The 22,095-nt window shown below is 34.2% G+C and overlaps 1 protein-coding gene across 2 annotated transcripts in view; it reads right to left on the reverse strand.

Moving 5' to 3' along the window:
- Nucleotides 1-22,095, reverse strand: part of CTNNA1 (catenin alpha 1) — a 170,871-nt gene that overhangs the window by 27,342 nt on the left and 121,434 nt on the right. For both annotated transcript variants that reach the window (XM_074212931.1, XM_074212930.1), the window contains 3 exons: nt 12,450-12,530; nt 10,697-10,849; nt 3,689-3,781 (listed from right to left, as the gene is read on the reverse strand). In XM_074212931.1, coding sequence (XP_074069032.1) covers nt 3,689-3,781; nt 10,697-10,849; nt 12,450-12,530 — 327 coding nt within the window. The remainder of the gene's footprint in view (nt 1-3,688; nt 3,782-10,696; nt 10,850-12,449; nt 12,531-22,095) is intronic.

The raw sequence follows: 22,095 nt of genomic DNA on the forward strand, positions 1-22,095 counted from the left end.
TTCCTTCAGAACTTTAATGTCACTAAAGAGTATTAAGAAAGTAAAATGAAAAAAAAAAGAAAGAATCCGGGGTATACTAGTCCTATTTTGAGGTTTGAAAGTAAAGCAAAAGAAATGCATTCTGCAGAAAGGAGAACTTGTTATGAGAAAAGTATGCAAAAATATGTAAGTAAGGAGAGGGGAGCAGTGTATATAATCACATGAAGCTCATTCTTATCTGAGATGGAAGGCAGATCCACGAAAAGAAGTATTGTGCAGAAAATAAAAAGCAACCACGGAAACAGACCACTCACATCCCAGAGTTAGCTTTGTCATTTTCCCATTGGTTTAGATGGGAGAAAAGAAGTGATGTCAGGGTAATGCTGTTCCTATTACAAAAGAGATGGGGCAATGGGGTGGTTGGTCATGGCAGTGAGAGCATGTATCCACCTCCTTAATTAATGATGAACAAATGATGGTATTGAAATGTAATGGATAATTATTCCCATAAGAAATGTAGAAGCAGACAATTTTATAGAATCATGAACAGCAGCAGGATGCAGAATGAAGTAAGCAGAATGTGGAAAATAGTTACAGTATAAAGAAAAATATTTTTGAAAGACTTAAACCTAATCAAAGTAGCAACCAAGCATGTCTTCCACAGGATTTATGGAGAAGCATGTTTTCCACCTACTCCCTAAGAGAGAAGTAAGAAGAAAATTTCTGGTCATCTTGTATATCTGTCTCACCTAACTACACTTATTTGTTTTATATGCATTCTCTTACTCTCTATCTTGCTTTCTCTTTTTTTCAGATTAAGAGGGCCAATGAAGATTTTTCTTTTGGTCAATCTTGCCCCTAGTTTTAGGAGTTAAACTTCCATTAGTAGATTAAAATCCTCCCTACTCTCCTTTAACATACATGGTTAATTCTTAAATAGAGTGCTTCTAAAAAAAGATTTCTTTATTATCTTCATTAATTCTCTTTTCTGTCTATTCTAAACTTTTATTCCTTCCTTTATGGCTCTTTAGAAATCTTTATTTCTTCTTTAATCTGGGTTCCTCATAGAATTAAAGCTTTTTCTTCTTTTGCATCTTTGGAGAGATTTACTAAGGTAGATTCAAATTTTTCAATTCTGTCAATAATTTCTCCTTTAGGTCATACATTCTACTTCAAAATTTATTTCTCTCTAGCACCATTCAGAAACATCCTGCTGTGATTCCATACTCTCCAAGTAATCCCAAGTTTTTGCTCCCCCATCACATGCTACTTCACTTTCTTTGACTTGTTATATTTACTCAGTGAGTTCTGAGTTTGCTAAGATGCCATTTTTCTTTCTGCTATTAATCTGCTTATATTTAACTTTTAAACCAGATTGTTTTCTGAGATCTTTGACAATTTCAATCTTTTTTCTTTTATTCCCCTATCATTCAATCTCTGATTCCTTTTCTTTTGATGAGATTCCTCTGAAGGTTGGAACTTAAAGGTGTCACTTTTGTCTACACACAACACACTGAAATTCCCTTTTCCCTAGTCTCAGTCCCCAATTATCAAGTGACTTCAGTACTGAATCTATTCTGGATTCTAGTCTCCTCTCTTTGTGGCCTGGTATAGAACTCCAAATACTGGCACCCTGCTCTAGTTCTGTTTTTTAGTTCAATGACTGAGATGTCCCAAGCTCACCAAATTCCTGATTTCCTATACCTTGGTGGTCATTAATCATCACTCTCCTATGTTATTGCCATAGGATATCGAATCTGGAAGCAGGTCTCAGTGTCACTTGGGAAAAGGTAGGGTCGTAGCAGAGCCTAGAACCCAGCTTGGGGAGGATGAGCGAATCTGGTGAATCTACTTGGGGCTTGGAGCTCCAAAAGAATCTATCCCAATACAGTTTTGATAATGATGCATCTTTCTTGTGGACAGATTATCACGGTTCTACTTGAATCTTCTAGGTCTGTTAGCCTGTCCTAGAATGCTACCATCCCAGCATGTGGCTGCTCTATTTTCCTGGCCTTTCCATACTCTAGACTATTGTGTGAACTTGGACCTATCTTACTTTTTCTCAGCTCCTTCCTGTCATCCTAGAATGTCCGGCTCTCCCACCCATGGCCACTGCTCTGCTGGGCCACATCTGGCTGAAGGGCCCTTTCCTTCAGGTAGCTTCTCTTGCTATCTGCCTCTGTATGACATTTTACACAGCATTTTCCTTGCTCCTCTCATGCATATTTCTTTTTTTTTGTTGTTCTGATGTGTATGTAAACTACCAGAGTTAAAACTCCATGTAGGTCAAGGGACTATATATCCCTCTTCCAGTCCATGGATTTCTGTAAACATCATAGGCAAAAGAGCTCTGAATACAATGGGCTGCTGAATAAAATGACTTTTCATTTTAGTAAAAATTATTTGTTAACAACCAAAGATCTAAAACTATATACAAATTGTTATATAAATTAACCAGACTCACAAATTCTATTTCAAAGAAGTAAATTAAATACTTCCTTTCAGTAACTGTGACCTCAAAGCATAAAAACTACCTTCCATTTCTTCTTCCTTTTCTCACAGTTCTGCCATTTGGAGGTAGATATAGAAGGAATTACATATAATTTCTTCCCAAATAATGGTAACATAAGCTATGTATTTTATAATTTTAAGGACAAGTTTAATGTGAATGTAGAAATTTCATATAAACTTTCTTCCAAGTTAGTATTTTTTTGTGAAGTATCAATATTTGTAGGATTTTAAATGTTCTATCATAATCAACTGAATTCACCAGGCCTGTAAAAATGAGGGAACAATAGTTCAAGATGACATGCTAAGGCTAAAGTATTGGGAAAATATGTATTCTAAATTGATTTCAGTTCTGAATCATTAGATCTTTGCTTGTGCTAACCTAAAAATGCTGCATTCTCCTTAGCCATATATAAAAATAACCAACTGTTTGATAGAAAAGGGAGAAACATTCATGTGCCAAAATTTGTCATATATTACGATAAAAGAAATAGAACAAAATCCTATGTACACTGTTTATTTTATCTGAGTCCTAACTTTTGAATGAACAATAATCAGTCCAATTATCTTTCCTAAGAAGCCAACACAATTAGAAGCTAGCATTACCTTTAATTCACTAGCATTAGTCTGATATTGATATTTATAAAATAAAACTATTTAATAAAGCAAACAAAGCTAAGTTATTACCTGAGAGAAGTCATATACAAGACTCTAATATGATTTCTCAATGACCCAGAAAAAGTTACTCTTGTTGGCTTTTATGCTATCCAGACTACAAGATGTCAGAAATCATTCTTTCTGAACTTGCAGATTCATTTTTACGTCTAGTTTCAAATATTCAAAGCTTTCACAGTTATCAATGATATTTAACTAATGGTATTCCTTAAAAGCCCTGCCATTCATTGAGGGTTGTAAATGTGGTAATACTGTCACTCACATTCATATAATTTTCCAGCAAATGGGACACAAAGAATAGCTTCAACACATTATAAAGATAGAGTGCTCTATGTTCAGAAGAGATAAAAATCTGAACTAAGCCAAGTGTGAACCAAACTAGTTTGCTCAAATTGAAAAATCCATCAAAGGCAGTGACCACTCCCCCATATCAATTCTTTTCACAAAACAAACATAAAACCAACCTATTCTGTTTACAGCAGGACTGGGAGATAATGTGCCTAAATTATTTCAACTGATACTTTACCTGAGGACAAAGGGCTTCCAGTTGACTTGCAGACATTCGAACCAACTTCACACCTTCTTCATTGTTTGAAATAGAACAGGCTAAATTAGCCACCTAAATGAGAAGGAAAAATAAAATACTTGTTCACCAAGAAATCTGAATAGTTTAGGAAATATTTCACAACATGATTTAATTCTCATTAACTGCTTACATGACAGCATTTTGGTATAAACATTCTTTTTTAGTACAAAGAAAATTAAGTTTAATGCTGATTATTAAGTGATATTCCTTCATATGTTTAAAATTATTTTCTTGACTATTTGAAAATCAATTGAAAATGATTCAGAGCTAAATGCATGTCTTAATGCCTTATAACTTGTCATTCTCCTACTTACTATCACCTATTTACAGATAAACTGCTTGAGAGAAGGAACACTTTTGGTGTTTTTTTTTTTGGAGGGGGGGCAAAGGCAATGGTGTTAAGTGACTTGTCCAAGGTCACACAACTAGGTAATTAAGTGTCTGAGACTGGATTTGAACTCAGGTCCTCCTGACTCTGAGGCTGGCGTTCTATCCACTGTGCCACCTAGTTGCCCTGGAATGATTTTGCTTTTCCTCCTTATGCCTAGCGCTGGACTTAGCACTTTTACAAAGAGAAGGTATTTAATTGAAATTTTTATCTCTAGCCCATAATTCTCTTCTAAATTCCAGATCTGTACCACCAACTGCTTTTACAATATTCCCCCATAGTTGGTTCCAGCATCACTCCAAACTGAACTCATCATCTTTCTCCCTCTTCAATTGTTATTTCTATTCAAATCTGGGTGTCAAGCATTAATTCATATAGTAAACATTTACTGAAACCTGACTGAAAGCAACAAATGAGATAATGGGGAATACAAAGATGCCTACAACCCCAGAGTTTGCTCTTATGAAGTTTCTAAGTTAATGTAAGAATTCATACAGTTAGCTGTCAGGAAAAATAAGCTAAGGGAAAAAGAAAGGAATTTCAATCACAGAAAATTTCAGAACTGGAAGAATGAACCTTACAGTCCTTTACCCTAGTCCTTATGTGAAAAAAGATCTTTACATCATATACAAAAAGAGCTTGTTGAGCTATTGTTTAAAGATGTCCAATGGAAGAGGAGGAATCTATTAAATCCCAAATGAATTTAACGATGGGAAGCTTTTCCTTAACATCAAACCTACACCTAATTATTTAAAGCTACCATCTGGTATTGACTGCTCAGAAGCTAAACATTCCATGAATTGGAGTCATCTACCATCACCTAAAGAATACTTATGTTAAAGAAGCTTAGGCAGGGTGGAATAATTTCCACAATCTATCCTCCTTTCTTCTTCCTCTTCAATTCTAAACTCAGCTCATTCTTTTGCAGTGCCTGATCAAGATACATGGACTCAATGAACCAGCTCTAAGTCCATTCAACTGGCACTGTCAGGCTGGCCTATAAGTCCTCTTGACCCACTTCAGTTTTTCTGCATGAACTGGCTAGTAGGCCACATTCTTTGTAGCGATCCTGCCTCACACTTACAAGATACTGTATAATCTTTCCAAACTTGACACACCACCAGGACCAAACATATCATATCACCTTTATCAAATGCTGCTTCCCTTTGGATTCTGTGCTTAATAGCCATCTGTGACAATTGGCAAAAGCATTTGACCACAATACATCTCTCCATCTTGAACACAGGGTGATTTTGCATATGATTTTTTCCTTGCTAAAAACAAACTTTAATATAACTATGAAAATTAAGGCTCAGATTTGCCAACTGCAAAGATTCCTGCTTAAAATATCATATAGAGAACTTAAAAGAAAAAAAATCATGATTGTTGTTTGGAGGTCAGCATTTCATTCACACTATAACTTTCACAATGTATAATCCACAAATTACAAATGTACTATGATCTGAAAGTTATAAGATAATTCATTACTGTTAAACATTAAATAAAAGACTGTGCCAAAGTACAGATGAAAAAACATTTAATTTGGAATATGAGGACCTGGGTTTAAAGGCCAGCTCTGATGCATGCTACCCTGCTGGATCTTAGGCAAGCTATTTATTTTCTCAAACTATTTTTTTTTTTGGGGGGGGGGAATCCCAAAAAATCTTAAAGCAATTAAGGTGTCCCAAAAATGGTAGTGCAGTTAAAATTTTTTATAAGTTAAACTGTATAACATGGGGCTGGTCTTAAGGAGATCTAAAATAATGTAATGACAGATAAAAAAAATTCAAAAACACTCAGTTTATTAGGCTCTTTTTCCTTTTTTTTTTTAATTCACAAGACAGCGACATTTCTTTAGAATAAGAGAGGTATTTTTTAATAGAGAATTCTCTATTAAATAATAGTCTGGTCTTATATAAATGTCATTTCCCCTATTTTACTTCTTCATTTTCAAGGATTTTAGCAAGAGCAAAATTAGAAATTGCATGTACATTTTGATTATTTAATTGCTCAAATGCCAAAGATGGCCAAAGGAAATGAGATGACTGAAAAGTACACATAGGTGTATTATTGATAAAGTTAGGATTGATAAAGTTAATATTGATGGAAATATTTTCCATTTTAGTCTGTCCTACATTAAAGCTCATCATGAAAAATATGTCTCATTTTGCTGGTATGGGATAGTCAAAAATCTGATTCTTTGGGCAAATATAATAATAATTAAATAAATGACAATAATGAAAAAGAGATCATTGCAATTTACTTTGTTTTCATATGATTTCTTTTAAAAGACACTAACAGCAATTTAGGTAGGTCATACAGTGGAGCTGCAATAAAGAGGATGTGTAAACCAAAGAACTAATTTTTAATCCAAGGCTCATGAATCAGGATGCATAGTTCTGGAGACTAGAGGCAATTTTCAAAACACCCATAAGGTTCAGTTTCTAAAATGTGATCTTGTCATACTATATTAGCCACAAATATTAATACAGTTAAAGTGTATTTCATGATTCCATTTGGGGCTTTCTTGGCAAAGATGCTGGAGTGTTTTATAACTTCCTTCTCCATCTCACTTGACAGAGGCAAATAAACAGGATTAAGTGACTTGTCCAGGTGGTCACAGAGCTAAGCCAGTTAAAACTATGATATATCTCTTATTATGAAAAATAGAACATAGTGAATATGAGAAATTCAGAAAAATTTGTCCAAGACTTATATGAAATGATGTTGAATGAAGATTATAGAACTAGGAAAAGATTCTGTGATAATGCAAATGAATGCAAAACTAAAACTGAACAGAATTCAGATAAAATGCAATGACTAATATGGGTTCCAAGATGATTGTGATGTAAGCTACTAAATTTTTCTTGGTTAAGGTGGTGGACTACAGGTGGTATATGTTTACACACACACACACACACACACACACACATAAATGGAAGGCATTCTGAGAGTAGGAACACAAAGTGATTATTATGGAAATTAATTAAATTTAGATCCAAATTTTGAAACAGCATATAAATATATCATAAAAGAATACGATTTCCTCATTTCATTTGCTCTAGGTTGTGTTTTTTGGTTTGTTTTTTTTTTAATTAAAGATATGTATAAGACTTCCATAACCTAAGTTGGTAAAAGCCAACATCTGTTCAGATTTTATCTTGGTAATATATTAAAAATGTTTATAGGGGTGGCTAGGTGGCATAGTGGATAAAGCACCATCCCAAGAGTCAGGAGTACCTGGGTTCAAATCTGGTCTCAGATACTTAAAGTTGATAGCACAGATAAACAATTACAAAGCTCTATGGCTTCAAGAACTTTTTTTCATATTGGATACATGTTTTGAATCCTTTCAGTAGAAGGCAGCATAGTCAACAGAAACTTTTGAGGGACTTGTCATCAGAGGATCTGAGTGTTTAGCTTCATTTTGTCCTCAAAAGTTCATTTTTCCTAATAGCCAATAAATTGCACTATGACAATAAAAATAAAACATTTCAGGATGACTTTGAATCTTACTTAATGAAAACTTGAAGGGAAGGGAGAGTTTTCTCAAGGAGACAAATACACAATAAGGTAAATAAATGCCAGGTTATAAGATTATATTGGCAGCCCCAATATATCTACTTCAAAGACAGCTTGCCCAAAATTGATCTAAGAACCAAAAGCTCATTTTATTAAAACAAAATTCTTTATGGCTATTGTGAATTTACCACTGATTTTTTTTTTAGGTTTTTTCGGCAAGGCAAAGGGGCTTGCCCAACACCAAATAGCTAGGTAATTATTAAGTGTCTGAGACTGGATTTGAATCCACTACTAAAGTGTGGGAAAAAAATCTACTTGAGATAAAGGATATTATTCTTCTAGCATGAGGGGAAGGCTCTAATTCACTGGGGGGAAAAAAGAATATTAGTTTTCTGTAGAGAGGACACTCTAAATCTTTACACTATATATATAATTAATCTGAAAAGGCCAATTTCTTAGATTTCTACCGACTTGGTTGTCTCTACTCCTCCGGCCAGTTATTTAAATCTTTTAACTTTTGCGAAGGATTAAGGTCAAGCCCAGTACTAAGCAGCGAGTGAATTGACCCTATTTTATTACTTTTTCTTTCATTTTAACTGAATTTCACATCCATTTATAAAGAATCTAAAAGTGCAAGTGGTTGTCAATACAAAGAAAAAATGAAAACTTATGCTTTTCTCTAAAGCTAACATTCTATTGGATAAATACAATACATACACAGAAAAGTAAAAACAAGCTAATTAATTTGAAGATATAGATCAGCACTGAAGACTTTTGGTAGGAGATAACAGCTAAGACTTGAAGAAAGCTAGAGATTTCTTAAAGGCTGCTGTGCAAAGGGAATGATTTAAAGTTTGGAGCACAATGTGTTGAGAAGGCAAAGAAGGAGATGAAACATAGATTCTGGTAAATTCCAGGTAGCATTGGGTTCTTTCACTACCAAAGTGAAAACCAGCATTTTATTATACAAGCAAACAAAAAGAAATTGAAGATTTTTTGAAATTGACAGAAGTGGATGACAGAATGTTTTTTTAAAAAGTGTACTACATAGGCCAGTATGGCAGGAGAAGAGAGGTCACAAAAGGGAGTAAGGTGTGAAAGCCACTTGGGAATACTCAGCAGGAAATGAAAATACCAATTGTCCCTTCCTTGGAGAATGGATCAAAGAGGGAGACCAAATAGTAAACAGTTATGATAGTACAGCGAAGAGTTAAAGAGAATTAAAAAAAAAAGGACAGGAGGGAGGAGGGATATGGACCGAAGCACACAAACAGAAGTCTTGGTGACAGACAAGCTGCTACAATTGGATGGAAGGCAAAAGGGGCAGGGAAGACAGGAGGAAAAGGTGGCATACTTGAGTAATTAAGAGGCATAGTGGTATAACTCAACAAAAATAAGTTAAGCTATCTCTGTGCAACTGTGATTTTGTAACTAATTGTGTAGGGCCTTGTGAGGGTTATTCTATACCTTTAACATTACTGGGAATTCCCTGGACAAAATATGAACAGCTGCCTTAATTCAAAGTTACCATCCTTCAATTTTGCATGGTATATACAGAACTATTTCCTTGAAATCTAGATTGTAATCAATGGCCTTGAAATGGAATCCTGCTCTAAGAAATATAACACTAACAAGAAAAAGGAAGGAGACAAAAAGATTCAGGGAAGTGTAGACACAGGCAGATCAGAAGCATTTCAACTTTAAAAATAAGCTTTTTACTAGTTCAAAGCATCACATAACCAGAAGAAAAAGATTTTGCCTAGAGACACAATTTTGAAGTTTATATAGCATTTTGAAAAGTAATTCCCTTTTCGTGCAAAAAATGCAATTATACATTTAAATATCTCCATTACCACAGATGTGATTTAACTGTTTACAAAATGGTATGAACATAACCAGTGTTTCTGCCTCTTAAAGGGCCATATTTAATGTTAAACCAAATAAAGCATAGAGAACAGGAAAGGTGAGAAAAGAAGCTGAAATGAGGCGCAAAGGGAGCCTCAAACTTAAGACAGTAGAACTAATCATAACCAAGAATATTTATATGGTGAAAGTTAGAATGGAAAAATAAGCACAAGCAGGAAAATATATCCAAGTAATATACACTGACTTGATCTACTATGATATAAAGTAAAATAAAACCCCATTGCATGAGGGTGACAAATACAGATAGTGCTTTTCATTTACTCAAATGCAGATCTGCTATTATATAAAGAAACACACTATCCTATGAAATATCTGTTTTATATTTAATTAATATGTTAATGCTACAAAAATAGGACATAAGGGGCAGCTAGGTGGCAAAGCACCGGCCTTGGAGTCAGGAGTACTTGGGTTCAAATCCGGTCTCAGATACTTAATAATTACCTAGCTGTGTGGCCTTGGGCAAGCCACTTAACCCCATTTGCCTTGCAAAAACCTAAAAAAAAAAAAAAAAAAAAAAAAAAAAAAATAGGACATAAATAAATCAACAGTCCCCTTAAAACACAGAAAATTTCTCTCATGTGGGATCCATCTTTTATTTTCATATGCTATATAAACTATCCTATAATCTACTTTAGTTGATAAGAGAAATGGGAGAAAGTATTTGCCCAATAACAAAATTATACAATATGATCTCTAATGTTTATAAGCAAGAAATATTGAGGTTAAGAGATACATTTACTTACTGTTACTACACTATGAATTTTGGAGCGTCATTGCAATGTACTTTTCTGCACCACTGCTCAGATTAGAGTGTATACTTCTAAGACAGGAACACATGAACTAACTTAAAATGTACTTTTCTGCACCACTGCTCAGATTAGAGTGTATACTTCTAAGACAGGAACACATGAACTAACTTAATAAACACTATGACAACATTTGTGATGCATAATATTAAAATACAAGTAAAGATGTTCTACTACATTACACAATTATATACAAAATAGTCATCCCTATTTTAAACACAGCAGTGTTTTAAACACATAGTTTCTTTTTAACCTGGGGGAAAAAAACATTGGTAAAATAGCATGGGGGAAACATTGCATTCTTACCTCAATTAGTTTGTTAGCATGTTCACGGAAAACTTGAGCATACTCTTTAACTTCTTTCTCATTTCCATTCTTTGCAGCCTCAATCAATACCAAAAGTGGTACATTAGTTTCCAAAAACGAATCTGAAACATGGTCCATGACAGCTTTGCGGAGCTAATAATTAAATTTCAGAAATGTAATTTTATTTCATTAGAATGACTTTTTCTGAAAGTAACTATCAATGGAAATAGCTATTAGGCTTGACTGTCCTACAGAAAAATAAGGTTGCTCATAATATATGGGAAAATTTAACACACTACTACTTAGGGTAGAGCTTCAAAATGATCACAATGTAGTCAACTAAAGCAGCAGAAAAACACATTTTAAAAACAAACATAAATACTGTATTTGGATGTTAATATTTTGGCAAGCCATTCTAATTTCCCAAGGCCATATTTTTTCCTTTATTGGTGACAGAACTTCTAAGGTAATGGCAAAGGGTAGATGTACAATGTTATACAAGGATGAATGTTCATTAGATTTTGAGTTACTTAATAAATTTTTTTTGACTGTCTTGAAGAAAGGCAGAAGATAACTAACTAAAGTTTTGTTAGTTAATTTTGGTAGGTAACACCCATCAAAAGTAAATAAATGTAAAAAATACCGATTTTTTCCAGTTTATGTGAACAGGAACGCTACTGAAATGATATCTTTTAATGAATTCTCTGACACAGCCTCATTAGGTGGAAAGAGAAAAGATTTAGTGATTGTCTTTTTAATTCATGTTTTCTGGCATCTAATGCAATAGAATGGCACTCTAAGCAGCATGAAGTCATTAATGTTATTGCTTTACAATTGAGACAATTTGCATTACTTGACATAAGTCATAAGAGGGTAGTTTTTCCAAGATCACCATAAAAAAAATCAAATTAAAAATCATCATTCCAGAATGGCATATCATATTTATAGTAATCTTCTTTAAGATAAAGAGTCAAGTTTTTGATCAAATGCTAAAGGAAAAGCAAGTAACTAATATCACTATCATAAATGGATTTACATTTAATACAGTACAGGAGCTTCTTATATGCTATTAAGCAACTTTAAATGAATTCTGTTACCCACATTTGAAGTTGCTTCCTTTTCATATTGCAGCTAATTTTCTGCCAGTCTCAGTGTGACAGAATTAGCCTAGATCCTCATGGGGTTTGATTAGTCACTTAGAAACTCATTAGTGAGAAATGGTTAGAAAAGATTTTTGTGAAGGACTAGAGGGTACTAGAAAATTACTGAATAGTACTTGGGATTGTGTGTTCATCTCTATTTATGTAGACCAAAATCTAGACATAACTAGATAAGTTAGCAAGAAAGTCAGCTGCTCTTTCCCCTTCAGTGGAGAAGAAATGAACTGACCATGATCAAAGTGACTTAAATATCCCACAGATATCTGTGGTAACAGCTTGGAAAATCATGATAACAGCTTGGGTTCAATCTCTATCAATTGTGAGATTCAAAGAAAATTTAAACAAAAGTATATGCAATGAGGCATACGTGTGTGTGTGTGTGTGTGTGTGACTAATAACACTTTTTACACCAAAATTCAGAAAATTTTCTTAAACACACCTAACCCTGGTTTATATCAATAGAAGGAACTTTTTATCTAAAAATGCCTATTTCTACAAGTATAAAATTATGAAAATCGACAGTTTAGAAAATCATTTCACATTAGATTGACCCAACATTTGAAAAAAAAAATCAACATCTTTCTCTAACAAACCTGTCTTCGTAAATCCCTGGTCTTTTTTGTCATTTTGTCTATTGCAGAATTAAGGGCATCACTTCTTTCTTTACGTCCAGCCTGCAAAAGAAAAAAGACCCAATAATAATCTTACGCATTTTACACAGAATGATGATAATAAATAGCCAATGGTGTCAACCCAAAAGTTGAAGAAACAATATCATGTTTCCTAAACAGATCATCTGATAACTGGATAATACAGTTTTGTGAAAATATGAAAATATTTTGCTCAAGACTTAGCTTTTGAAAGGTCTAGTCATACTATCATCATTAATGAACCAACTTGGTCCTAAAAATAAGAAAAAGCTAATTTTGATAAACTCCAAGGTTTTAAGTTTTTCAAGATATGACAGATGGTATTTGGCACTAAAACAGTGAATTTAAACACAAGGACTGCCATGAGTCAGTCAGGCAGTTAATAGTGTATAGTATGTGGCTAGAATATAAAATCTTAGTAATAACACTTCGATCATATTTTTAAAGTTCTAAACCAAGTTTAATGTAATTGTACTACAGTGACAAGAACACATTAGACACTATTAAATAGAAGGCATATAAATCATCATTTCTCCAGAGGATAAGCTGATTAGCTCTCTGACCAGGTATCATTCTAAGCAGAATAAAAACCTGGACTTATAAAAAGACTATAGATGGAAAGAATGGGACAAAAGATTGGGTAAAGATAACCATATTCAGGGATAAATCAATTAAGATATTAGATATCTTAGTCAATAAAAAACTAAAAATAATACTGCATAGGATACCTTACCTCCAAGTTTAAAAGAGTTGTTTTTAAAATTAAACATAAAGCTTCACGTATTTTAAATTTTAATCTAATTATTATCCAATTTTCAATTTATCACTTAAAAAACAAAATTCTGCAACATATAGCTATACAGTGTGGTAAAACAAATTTGTCACATCAATTATGTCTGAAAACATATCTCTTTTTCTGCATAAAAATAGCACTTCTCTTTCATGAGGTAAAAATTCTGTTTCATTTTAATGCTTTTGAACTAGTAGTTTGACATCATGCAGGTCAGAGATCCAAAGTCTTTCTAACTTGTTTTTCTGTTGTTTTCAGTTGTGTCACTTGTATCAGTTTTTAAAGGTCTTCCCACTTTCCTCTGAAAATTTCTATTTCTCATGACACAATAATATCACATTATTTTCCATATGTCACAATTTGTTTAACCATTCCCCAATAGCATAGTCCCTTAGTTTCCAATTTTTAGCTACTTCGAGTTGCTATGAATATTTTTTACACACAGATTAAAAAAAAATTCTTTGAGATAAAGGTCATGTAGTCATTAGCTGTATCAAAAGATATACAGAATACTGAGCATAGATCCAAAATGCATTCCAGAGAGACTGGATTAATTCTCCACCGAAAGTGTAGTGACAGGTCATCCAACACTGTCTCCTTTTAATCATTCTTGCCAGTCTGATTGATAGGTGCTTTAACTTTCATTATGTCTATGATTATTGATAGTTTTTTAGCAAGTATTTTCCCCAAGCACTAATTTCCCTCCTAATTTTTAGATTACATTTATTTGTACAAACACTTTGCAGTTCAATTTTATCTTGAGTTATCTTGAGTTTTTTAAATTACAAAATCCTTCCCTTTCCATGGATGCAAGAGATAATTTCTTTCTTCTTCCTCTAAACTGCTAATGATGTGACTTTATATCTAAGTTATATGTACAACATTTTGGAAGTCAACCTCCCAAAGTATAGAGAATGCTTGGATAGATACAATTACAAAGTGTTCATTAAATAATATAGAAAAATAGTGAGTGCTTATAGACTAGGCTATGCCAATGTAATATAAATGGCAACACTACCAAAATTAAATTTGGCAATACTACCAACATAATGCAGTATCATTAAAATTAACCAGGAGATATTTGGGGGCAGCTAGGTGGCACAGTGGACAGAGCACCAGGTCTGGAGTCAGGAGGACATGAGTTCAATCTGGCCTCAGACACTTTATAATTGCCTAGCTGTGTAACCTTGTTTTTCCATATGATTTGTTATTATTTATCAAGTTTTGTAAAATATCTCCTTGTTTTTATTTTTAAAATTTTACTTATTTAAGACAATGGGGTTAAGGGACTTGCTTGAAGATCTAGAATATCAAAGGAAATAAAGAAAAGGATAAACTATATTATAAAACACAGAGTCATCAGAATCCAAATGGTATTAGTTAAAGAAAGAGATAGATCAACAGAACAGACTAGACAAGCAAAATTCAGAAATTAGAGAACTCGATAATCCAGTGTTTAATAAAATTCGCTATTGGATTAAAACTACTAGGAAAATTAGAAAGCAGTCTGGAAGAAATTAGGCTTAAACCAATATTCTTACAACACACTTTACAATACAATATAATTGAATCTACCTTAATACTAAAGAATACACTACCAAAAAAATTAGAAGAGAAATAGATTACATGCCTCTCTCAGAGATGAGTAAGACATGCATTCTTAACTAAACAAGAGATAGAGGCAATTGGAAAAGACACTACATATAACTCTGATTAGGTGTGTGTGTGTGTATGTGTGTGGGGGGGGGGGATATGGTTTCCAAGAAGTAGGGAGAAAAATACATATGTATGTGTATCTGTTTTATGTATGACTAATAGTCATTCTCCAAATGACAAATGGTCAAAAGATATGAACAGTTCTCAAAAGAGAAAATGCAAGTATTCACAACCACTTGGAAAACAATGCTCCAAACCACTAATCATAAGAGAAATGCAAAGCAAAATAATACTGAGGCTTCTTACAACATGCAGATTGACAAAAATGGGGTCTGGGTTGAGAAAGAATAGGCATACCAATACAATGTTGGTGCAGCTGGAAAGCTATACATTAAAAAAAAAAAAAAGAATTAAAAAAAAGTCAAAAATCTCCAAACACTCCAAAAAATTTATAGCAGCACTATTTGTGATAGTGAAGAATTGGAAACAAAGTAGATGCTCATTAATTCTGAACTGGCTAACCAAATTGTGAAAATTGTGAATGTAACAATATACTGATTTTCTATAAGAAATAAAGTGTGTTGTAAATAAACATCCACAGTAACTATAATAATGCCACACACACAGAGTAAATATATGAAAATTATAAAAAAATTATTTTTGAAAAATAAAACTGCATGCCGTTCATTAATGAAATAAGTTTTCATTGGACTACTTTCCTGGACACTTCATGATCTCTCTAGAAACTAATTATTCTTTAATGCAATTCCTTCAAATCAGCTCCTTGTCAGGTAACATCCCCTTCCTTACTTTTCAGCATCTTTTTTTTAAACAGAAAAACTCAAACTTTAAAACAGTATTTTATGTTTATAGCTACTAAAAAAAGTAATAAAAAGACAACAATGCAACAAGCGAGTAACCTGCCAGAGTAGTTTTTATTTATTTATTATTTATTATTTTGGGGGGGGGCAAGGCAAATGGGGTTAAGTGGCTTGCCAAAGGCCACACAGCTAGGTAATTATTAAGTGTCTGAGACCGGATTTGAACCCAGGTACTCCTGACTCCAAGGCCGGTGCTTTATCCACTGCGCCACCTAGCTGTCCCCCAGAGTAGTTTTTCTAAAAGGACAGTTTATTTAGTGCCCTGGGAAAATATTCATTGATGGAGGGGCAAGGGAAAGTAGATATCTGGAGATTTCTTTCAAGATCTGAGGGTCCCCAAGCCAATTCTTCAGTGAGTCACCACTAATATATCCTTAGATCAGTGGTTACTCTGTTCCTCTGCTGCCATTTTCTTCATTAGATCGGCCTCCAGATCAATGGTCAGCTTAAGGGACAAGTCTTCTACTTTTACAAAGTCCTCTTCGTCATATTTTTGACCAGTTCCTGCTTTGTGATTGTTTGCCAGAACCAGTGATTTGGAGGCAGGACTTCTGGTCAGTCCTTGGGAGTTTCTTCTTTTTTTTTCTTCTCCGGTTTTTGCTAGGCAATGGGGTTAAGTGACCACACAGCCCAAGATCACACAGCTAGGTCATTATTAAATGTCTGAGGCTATATTTGAAGTCAGTTCCTCCTGACTCCTGGACTGGTGCACTGCAACACTTTGCTGCCCTCTTGGGCAGCAGTTTTACTTAACTCATTTTAGGCATAAAGGCTTCCTGCTTCAGAGATAGCTAAAGTAGGTGAGGGGGTGGGGGGTGGGGTGGGGGGTGGGGGGGTGCACCTGCAGCTCCAAGACACAGTGTTCATGGTGAACTCCAGAGAGGGAGGGTCACTTACAGGCTGCTCCGCATCCAAGACATCAAGATTGTAAGTCATTGTGGTCACCTGGACGACTGCTTGGATGGAATAGTTTCTTTTCTTTTTCCATAAGCTGATTCTCAAATTCACTTTGTAGAACCTGATCTTGTTCATTTTACTTTGTTGCTTCGTTGTTAGCCCGAAGGGATATCTAGACATTCACAGCTTCTTTTTACATCTTCCCCACCAGCATGAGAAGCTTTAAGTCAGAGACTGTCTTACTTTATCCTTTAGATATACAATTTCCCCTTAAAAACTGCTTTAATGGGGCAACTAGATGGCGCAGTGGATAGAGCACTGGCAATGGATTATATGAGTTCAATGGAGTATATGAGTTCAATGGAGTACATGAGTTCAAATCCAACCTAAAACACTTAAACTACCCAGCCATGCGGCCTTGGGCAAGCCACTTAACCCCACTGCCTTGCAAAAAACTAAAACTTAAAAAAAAACTGCTTTAATGAGGCAACTAGGTGGTGCAATGGATAGAGTACCGACCCTGGAGTCAGGAAGGAGCTAAGTTCAAATCCAGCCTCAGACACTCAGTAATTACCTAGCTGTGTGACTTCGGGCAAGTCACTTAATGCTATTGCTTGGCAAAATCAAAACAAAACTACCTATGATACACTGCAAATTCAGGCAGCTATTCTCAATACTGTCTTTGGGAGAGGGGTTTGCAAGGTAGCAGGGTTAAGTGATTTGCCCAAGATAACACAGCTAGGTAATTATTAAGTATCTGAGGTCAGATTTGAACAAGTCCTCCTGACTCCAGGGTGGATGGGTACTCTATCCAACTGTGCCACCTAGCTGCCCCTTGCCTTTTTCCTTTTTAATGAAATTTCAATTTATTTTTTGACATACATGTTCTTTGGACTAATTTATATTCCAGTTGCTTTCAAATTTTGCCTTTAAGGGAATTTTATTGAATATTCTTAATATATCACGGTCAACAAATATATTTAGTTTTTCTGTTTTTCAATGTTTTTTGGTAAGTTCTTTTTGCTTCAATACAGGGTCAACTGATAAGTAGGCAAATTTTTCTGTTTCTATTTATGAATCACTGGAGAACTTTCCTTTTGTTCCACTTAGGTTCATAGCTTTTTGCTGTTTTATCTTTTGGTGGAATTGTCTGGTTCTGAAAAAAGGTATATTAGGTATATTAAAATCCTCTATATTATAGGTTTAGGATCTCTATCTCCCTCTAAACTTTTTTATTTAAAAGATTAAGTGCTAATATCATTTCATTATCTGTGGTGCCTTTTGGTGTAATATAATTCCCTGATTACCTTTTTATATCATTCAATGAGTTCAGTTGCAGCATAATAAATTTTGCTCCAGTACCACATTTTAACTCTTTATGATACTGATGTTTCAGCTGTGTTTTCTGTAAATAAATTTTAGGTTTTTATTTCTAATAGATTCTGCCAACATCAGAGATTTTAATTGTTAGCTTGCAAATGACACAATATTTCCTTTTTGTTACAATCCTTCTCCTTATCCAGTTCTGGATACAAAATTTTACTGTCTTTTTTTCCTTTTAATTCTTTTATATTCCTTCCTACAACAGTAAAATTGCTTTATTTATTATGAAAATTCCATTACTTATTCTATTCTCTCCCTTAATACCACTACTCACCCCTTATACTAGATTTATTTAATGTACTGAGTTTAATATATTTCTAAATTATTGCATATACATATGTCTGTTATGTGTGTCTATGTGTACTTAGGGAGTTGTCTTCAAGTGCCTAAAGGGTTAATCATTTGAAGAGATTAGACTACTTTAGTAGCCAAAGTCTCTTCACCTCTCCCCTGAGATGATAAAAACTTCTAGTTTCTAACTTTCAAAACTATCCTCCAAATAGGGGGTAGTTGCCCAAATAATCTTTTGAGGGAAGAAGGCTAAAATGTTTTGTTTTGCTTTTTGACTCCTTTCTACCTCTAAGATTACACTGTATTAGCATAAGATTGTCTTACTATGTGCAAAATCCTATGCTAAGTACTGAGCATTCAAGTGAGACATTCTTAACTCCAGGGGTTCCCATTTTAATAAGGGAGACAATACACAGAGATTTCACTTGACATTAGAATGCCCTCTCTCATAATCCTCATTTTCTTTAAACTTCAACTTCTCAGCATTCGATAAAGCTTTCCTTTCCCCCTAAGGTTATAACTACTTGAAGGCAGAATTTGTTTCTGAAGATATTGCTCTTTCTATATCAACTCTGCCTTGCCTATAGATATAATTCATGTCTCTTGAATGAAGAAACCCTTCATATTATTAACCCTTCAAACATTATTCTCTCTTAATTTCATATATACTTACTGTATGATCATCAAACTAATCATATTTATGTCCAAGTTTCTGCTTCTGTAAAATGGGCTTAACATTCACACAGTTCTATCTATGCCAAAGGATTGGCGTGAAGAATATATTTGTGCTATGTGAATGAACACTGAAACTTGTTTAATCAATCTTAGATGCAAAATTAATGAAGAAAGCATCAAGAGAACTATAAAAATGTACTAAATCTAGTAAATGACTATTATGGGTTTTCTATTTCCAAAAAACTTCACATAGGTGAACAACATAAGAGATTAAGAGGCAGTACCCTTGCCTTCTAAAGAGATCATCATTTAAAACATGTGTATTTTCATTACATGACTTTCAAGGTAGTAATGTACTTCAATTCCAACAAAGTTATTTCTTCTAACTGAAAATCTCTATCAAGAAATTAAAAAAAGCCATTCCCCAATTGACAAATGGTCAAAGGATATGCAAAGGCAATTTACAGATGAGATCAAAGCAATTCATAGCCATATGAAAAATTGCTCTAAATCATTAATTTTAAGAGAAATGCAAATCAAAGCTTCTCTGAGGTACCACCTCACACCTCTCAGACTAGCCAATATGACCAGAAAGGATAATGATCATTGTTGGAAGGGTTGTGGGAAATCTGGGACACTATTACACTGTTGGTGGAGATGTGAACTCATCCAACCTTTTTTGGAGAAAAATTTGGAACTACACCCAAAAGGCAACAAAAATGAGCATACCCTTTGATCCAGCAATAACCACTACTGGGCCTATACCCTGAAGAGATGATGAAAAAGGGTAAAAACATCACTTGTACAAAAATATTCAGAGCAGCCCTGTTTGTGGTGGCAAAGCATTGGAAATCAAGTAAATGTCCTTCAATTGGGGAATGGCTTAGCACACTGTGGTATATGTATGTCATGGAACACTATTGTTCTCTTAGAAACCAGGAGGGATGAGAATTCAGGGAAGCCTAGAAGAATTTGCATGAACTGATGCTGAGTGAGATGAGCAGGACCAGAACAACACTGTCCACCCTATCAGCAACATGGGGGTGATGATCAACCTTGATGGACTCGCTCATTCCATCAGTGCAACAGCCAAGGACAATTTGGGGCTGTCTGCAAAGGAGAGTGCCATCTGTATCCAGATAAAGAGCCATGGAGTCTGAACAAATTTCAAGGACTATTCCCTTTATTTTAGAAAAAAAAAATAAACTGATATCTTATTGTCTGATCTTGTTATCTCTTATACTTTTTGTTTCTTCCTGAAGGATGTGATTTCTCTCTCATCACACTCAATTTGGATCAATGTACAACACGGGAATAAAATAAAGACTGTCAGATTGCTTTCCATGGGGGGGGGGGGGGGGGGTTGGGAAGTAATATTGGGAGAAAAATTGTAAAACTCTAAACTCAAATAAAATCTTTACAAATTAAAAAAAAAAGAAATTCAAGCTATGAGGAAACTGCAACCTAGATATTTAACAACATTATTTCTGGGAATTACAGTCACATAACAAGCTACACTTTAGATGCAACCCACACCATGAATCTGTTAATTCTTGTCTTACTCAAACCATCCTAAAAATCAATTTGTTTTCTTGTTACCATGGGAAATAGAGGTTTATGCCTCATTAATCAGGAGGGGGCAATTCTGCAGCAGTTATTTACTGAAACTTAGTTTCTATCAGTCTCATCACTTATAAAAATGAAGACCAAATGTCAAATTTTGCAACCAATACCACTTAAATTGATCTAAGATCAAAATCCAAAGAGGAAAAGGCAGTGGAGATTCTGTAAATGCTGTGAAAACTTGATCTTTTACTAATATTTACTTGCTTTATGGACCAAATTCAAGTTACTATATGTGCAACTTTTTGGAGATATCCTGCAATAAATACTTTACATTCAAAGTACAAAGCCCATTCTATAACATACAAAAGTGATTTTTTTTAAAAGAAGGGCAAATTTTTCACTTGATATTAGAAAAAAGAAAAGAGCTATTCAAAAGTAGGTTGGGGGGCTGCTAGGTGGCGCAGTGAATAAAGCACCTGTGGGGCCCTGGAGTCACCAGTTCCTGAGTACACTTACTAATTACCTAGCTGTGTGGCCTTGGGCAAGCCTTGCAAAAAGAAACCTAAAAAAAAAGAGGGAAAAAAAAAGTAGGTTGGGACTACTTTGGAAGGTAGTGATCTTAATTTTACTGAAAGCTTTCAAAGAGTGGGTCACTACTTGTAGTAAATGTTTAAAAAATTACTGCTCAGGTACAATTTCAGTTAGTAGTCACTATTTTCCAAGAGAATCAGGAGTTTTATTCCATTGATCAAAGAGACATTTTTAAAATGTAGAAAAACTGAGTGAAAAAGTTTCTTTTTTATAGGGGACTTATGTACAACTTGAAGATTAACATGAGGGAAGTGAAGCAAAGTAGGACTAGCGTAATTAGAAAAACATTGACTGTAACTATGATAATAAACAGCAAAAGAACAAAACCAAATAACTTTATAAGCACACAGTGGAAAAGAGACCAGAAGAAGTAACAAAGCAAGCTTATTGTTGTTATTTTATCTAGATTTATATTATAACATAATGAACTCTTTTAAAAGAAAAGGCTCAGGCATAGCCACTTTCAAAGATTTTTACAATCCAGCTGTAGTGATTTCATTGAAATGTGAAAATACAAACCTGTATATAATTCAGTGTTAAACTGTATAGACAATTTAGGGCATATAAGTTTTGGAAGTTCTGAGAAAAAGGTTACACTAGGGCAAAATGATGAAAAGTTGAAAGGGATATCACAGACCATCTAGTCCAATCCCTTCATTTCACAAAGGAATAAAATTAAGATTGAGAGAATAAGTATGTTGAATTCGGATTTGCCTAATCTTCAAATAATCAAAACTAAGTCTATTTTCCACTCTTCAGGAGGGAATGGGTCTCAAACTGCACCTAAAATAATCTTCTTATACATGAATTCCTTCCTCCAGCCAAAATGAACTACTTGCTGTCCCCAAACCATTTGTCT

This window comes from Macrotis lagotis, chromosome 1 (genome assembly GCF_037893015.1).
Source record: "Macrotis lagotis isolate mMagLag1 chromosome 1, bilby.v1.9.chrom.fasta, whole genome shotgun sequence".
Lineage (NCBI taxonomy): Eukaryota > Metazoa > Chordata > Mammalia > Peramelemorphia > Peramelidae > Macrotis > Macrotis lagotis.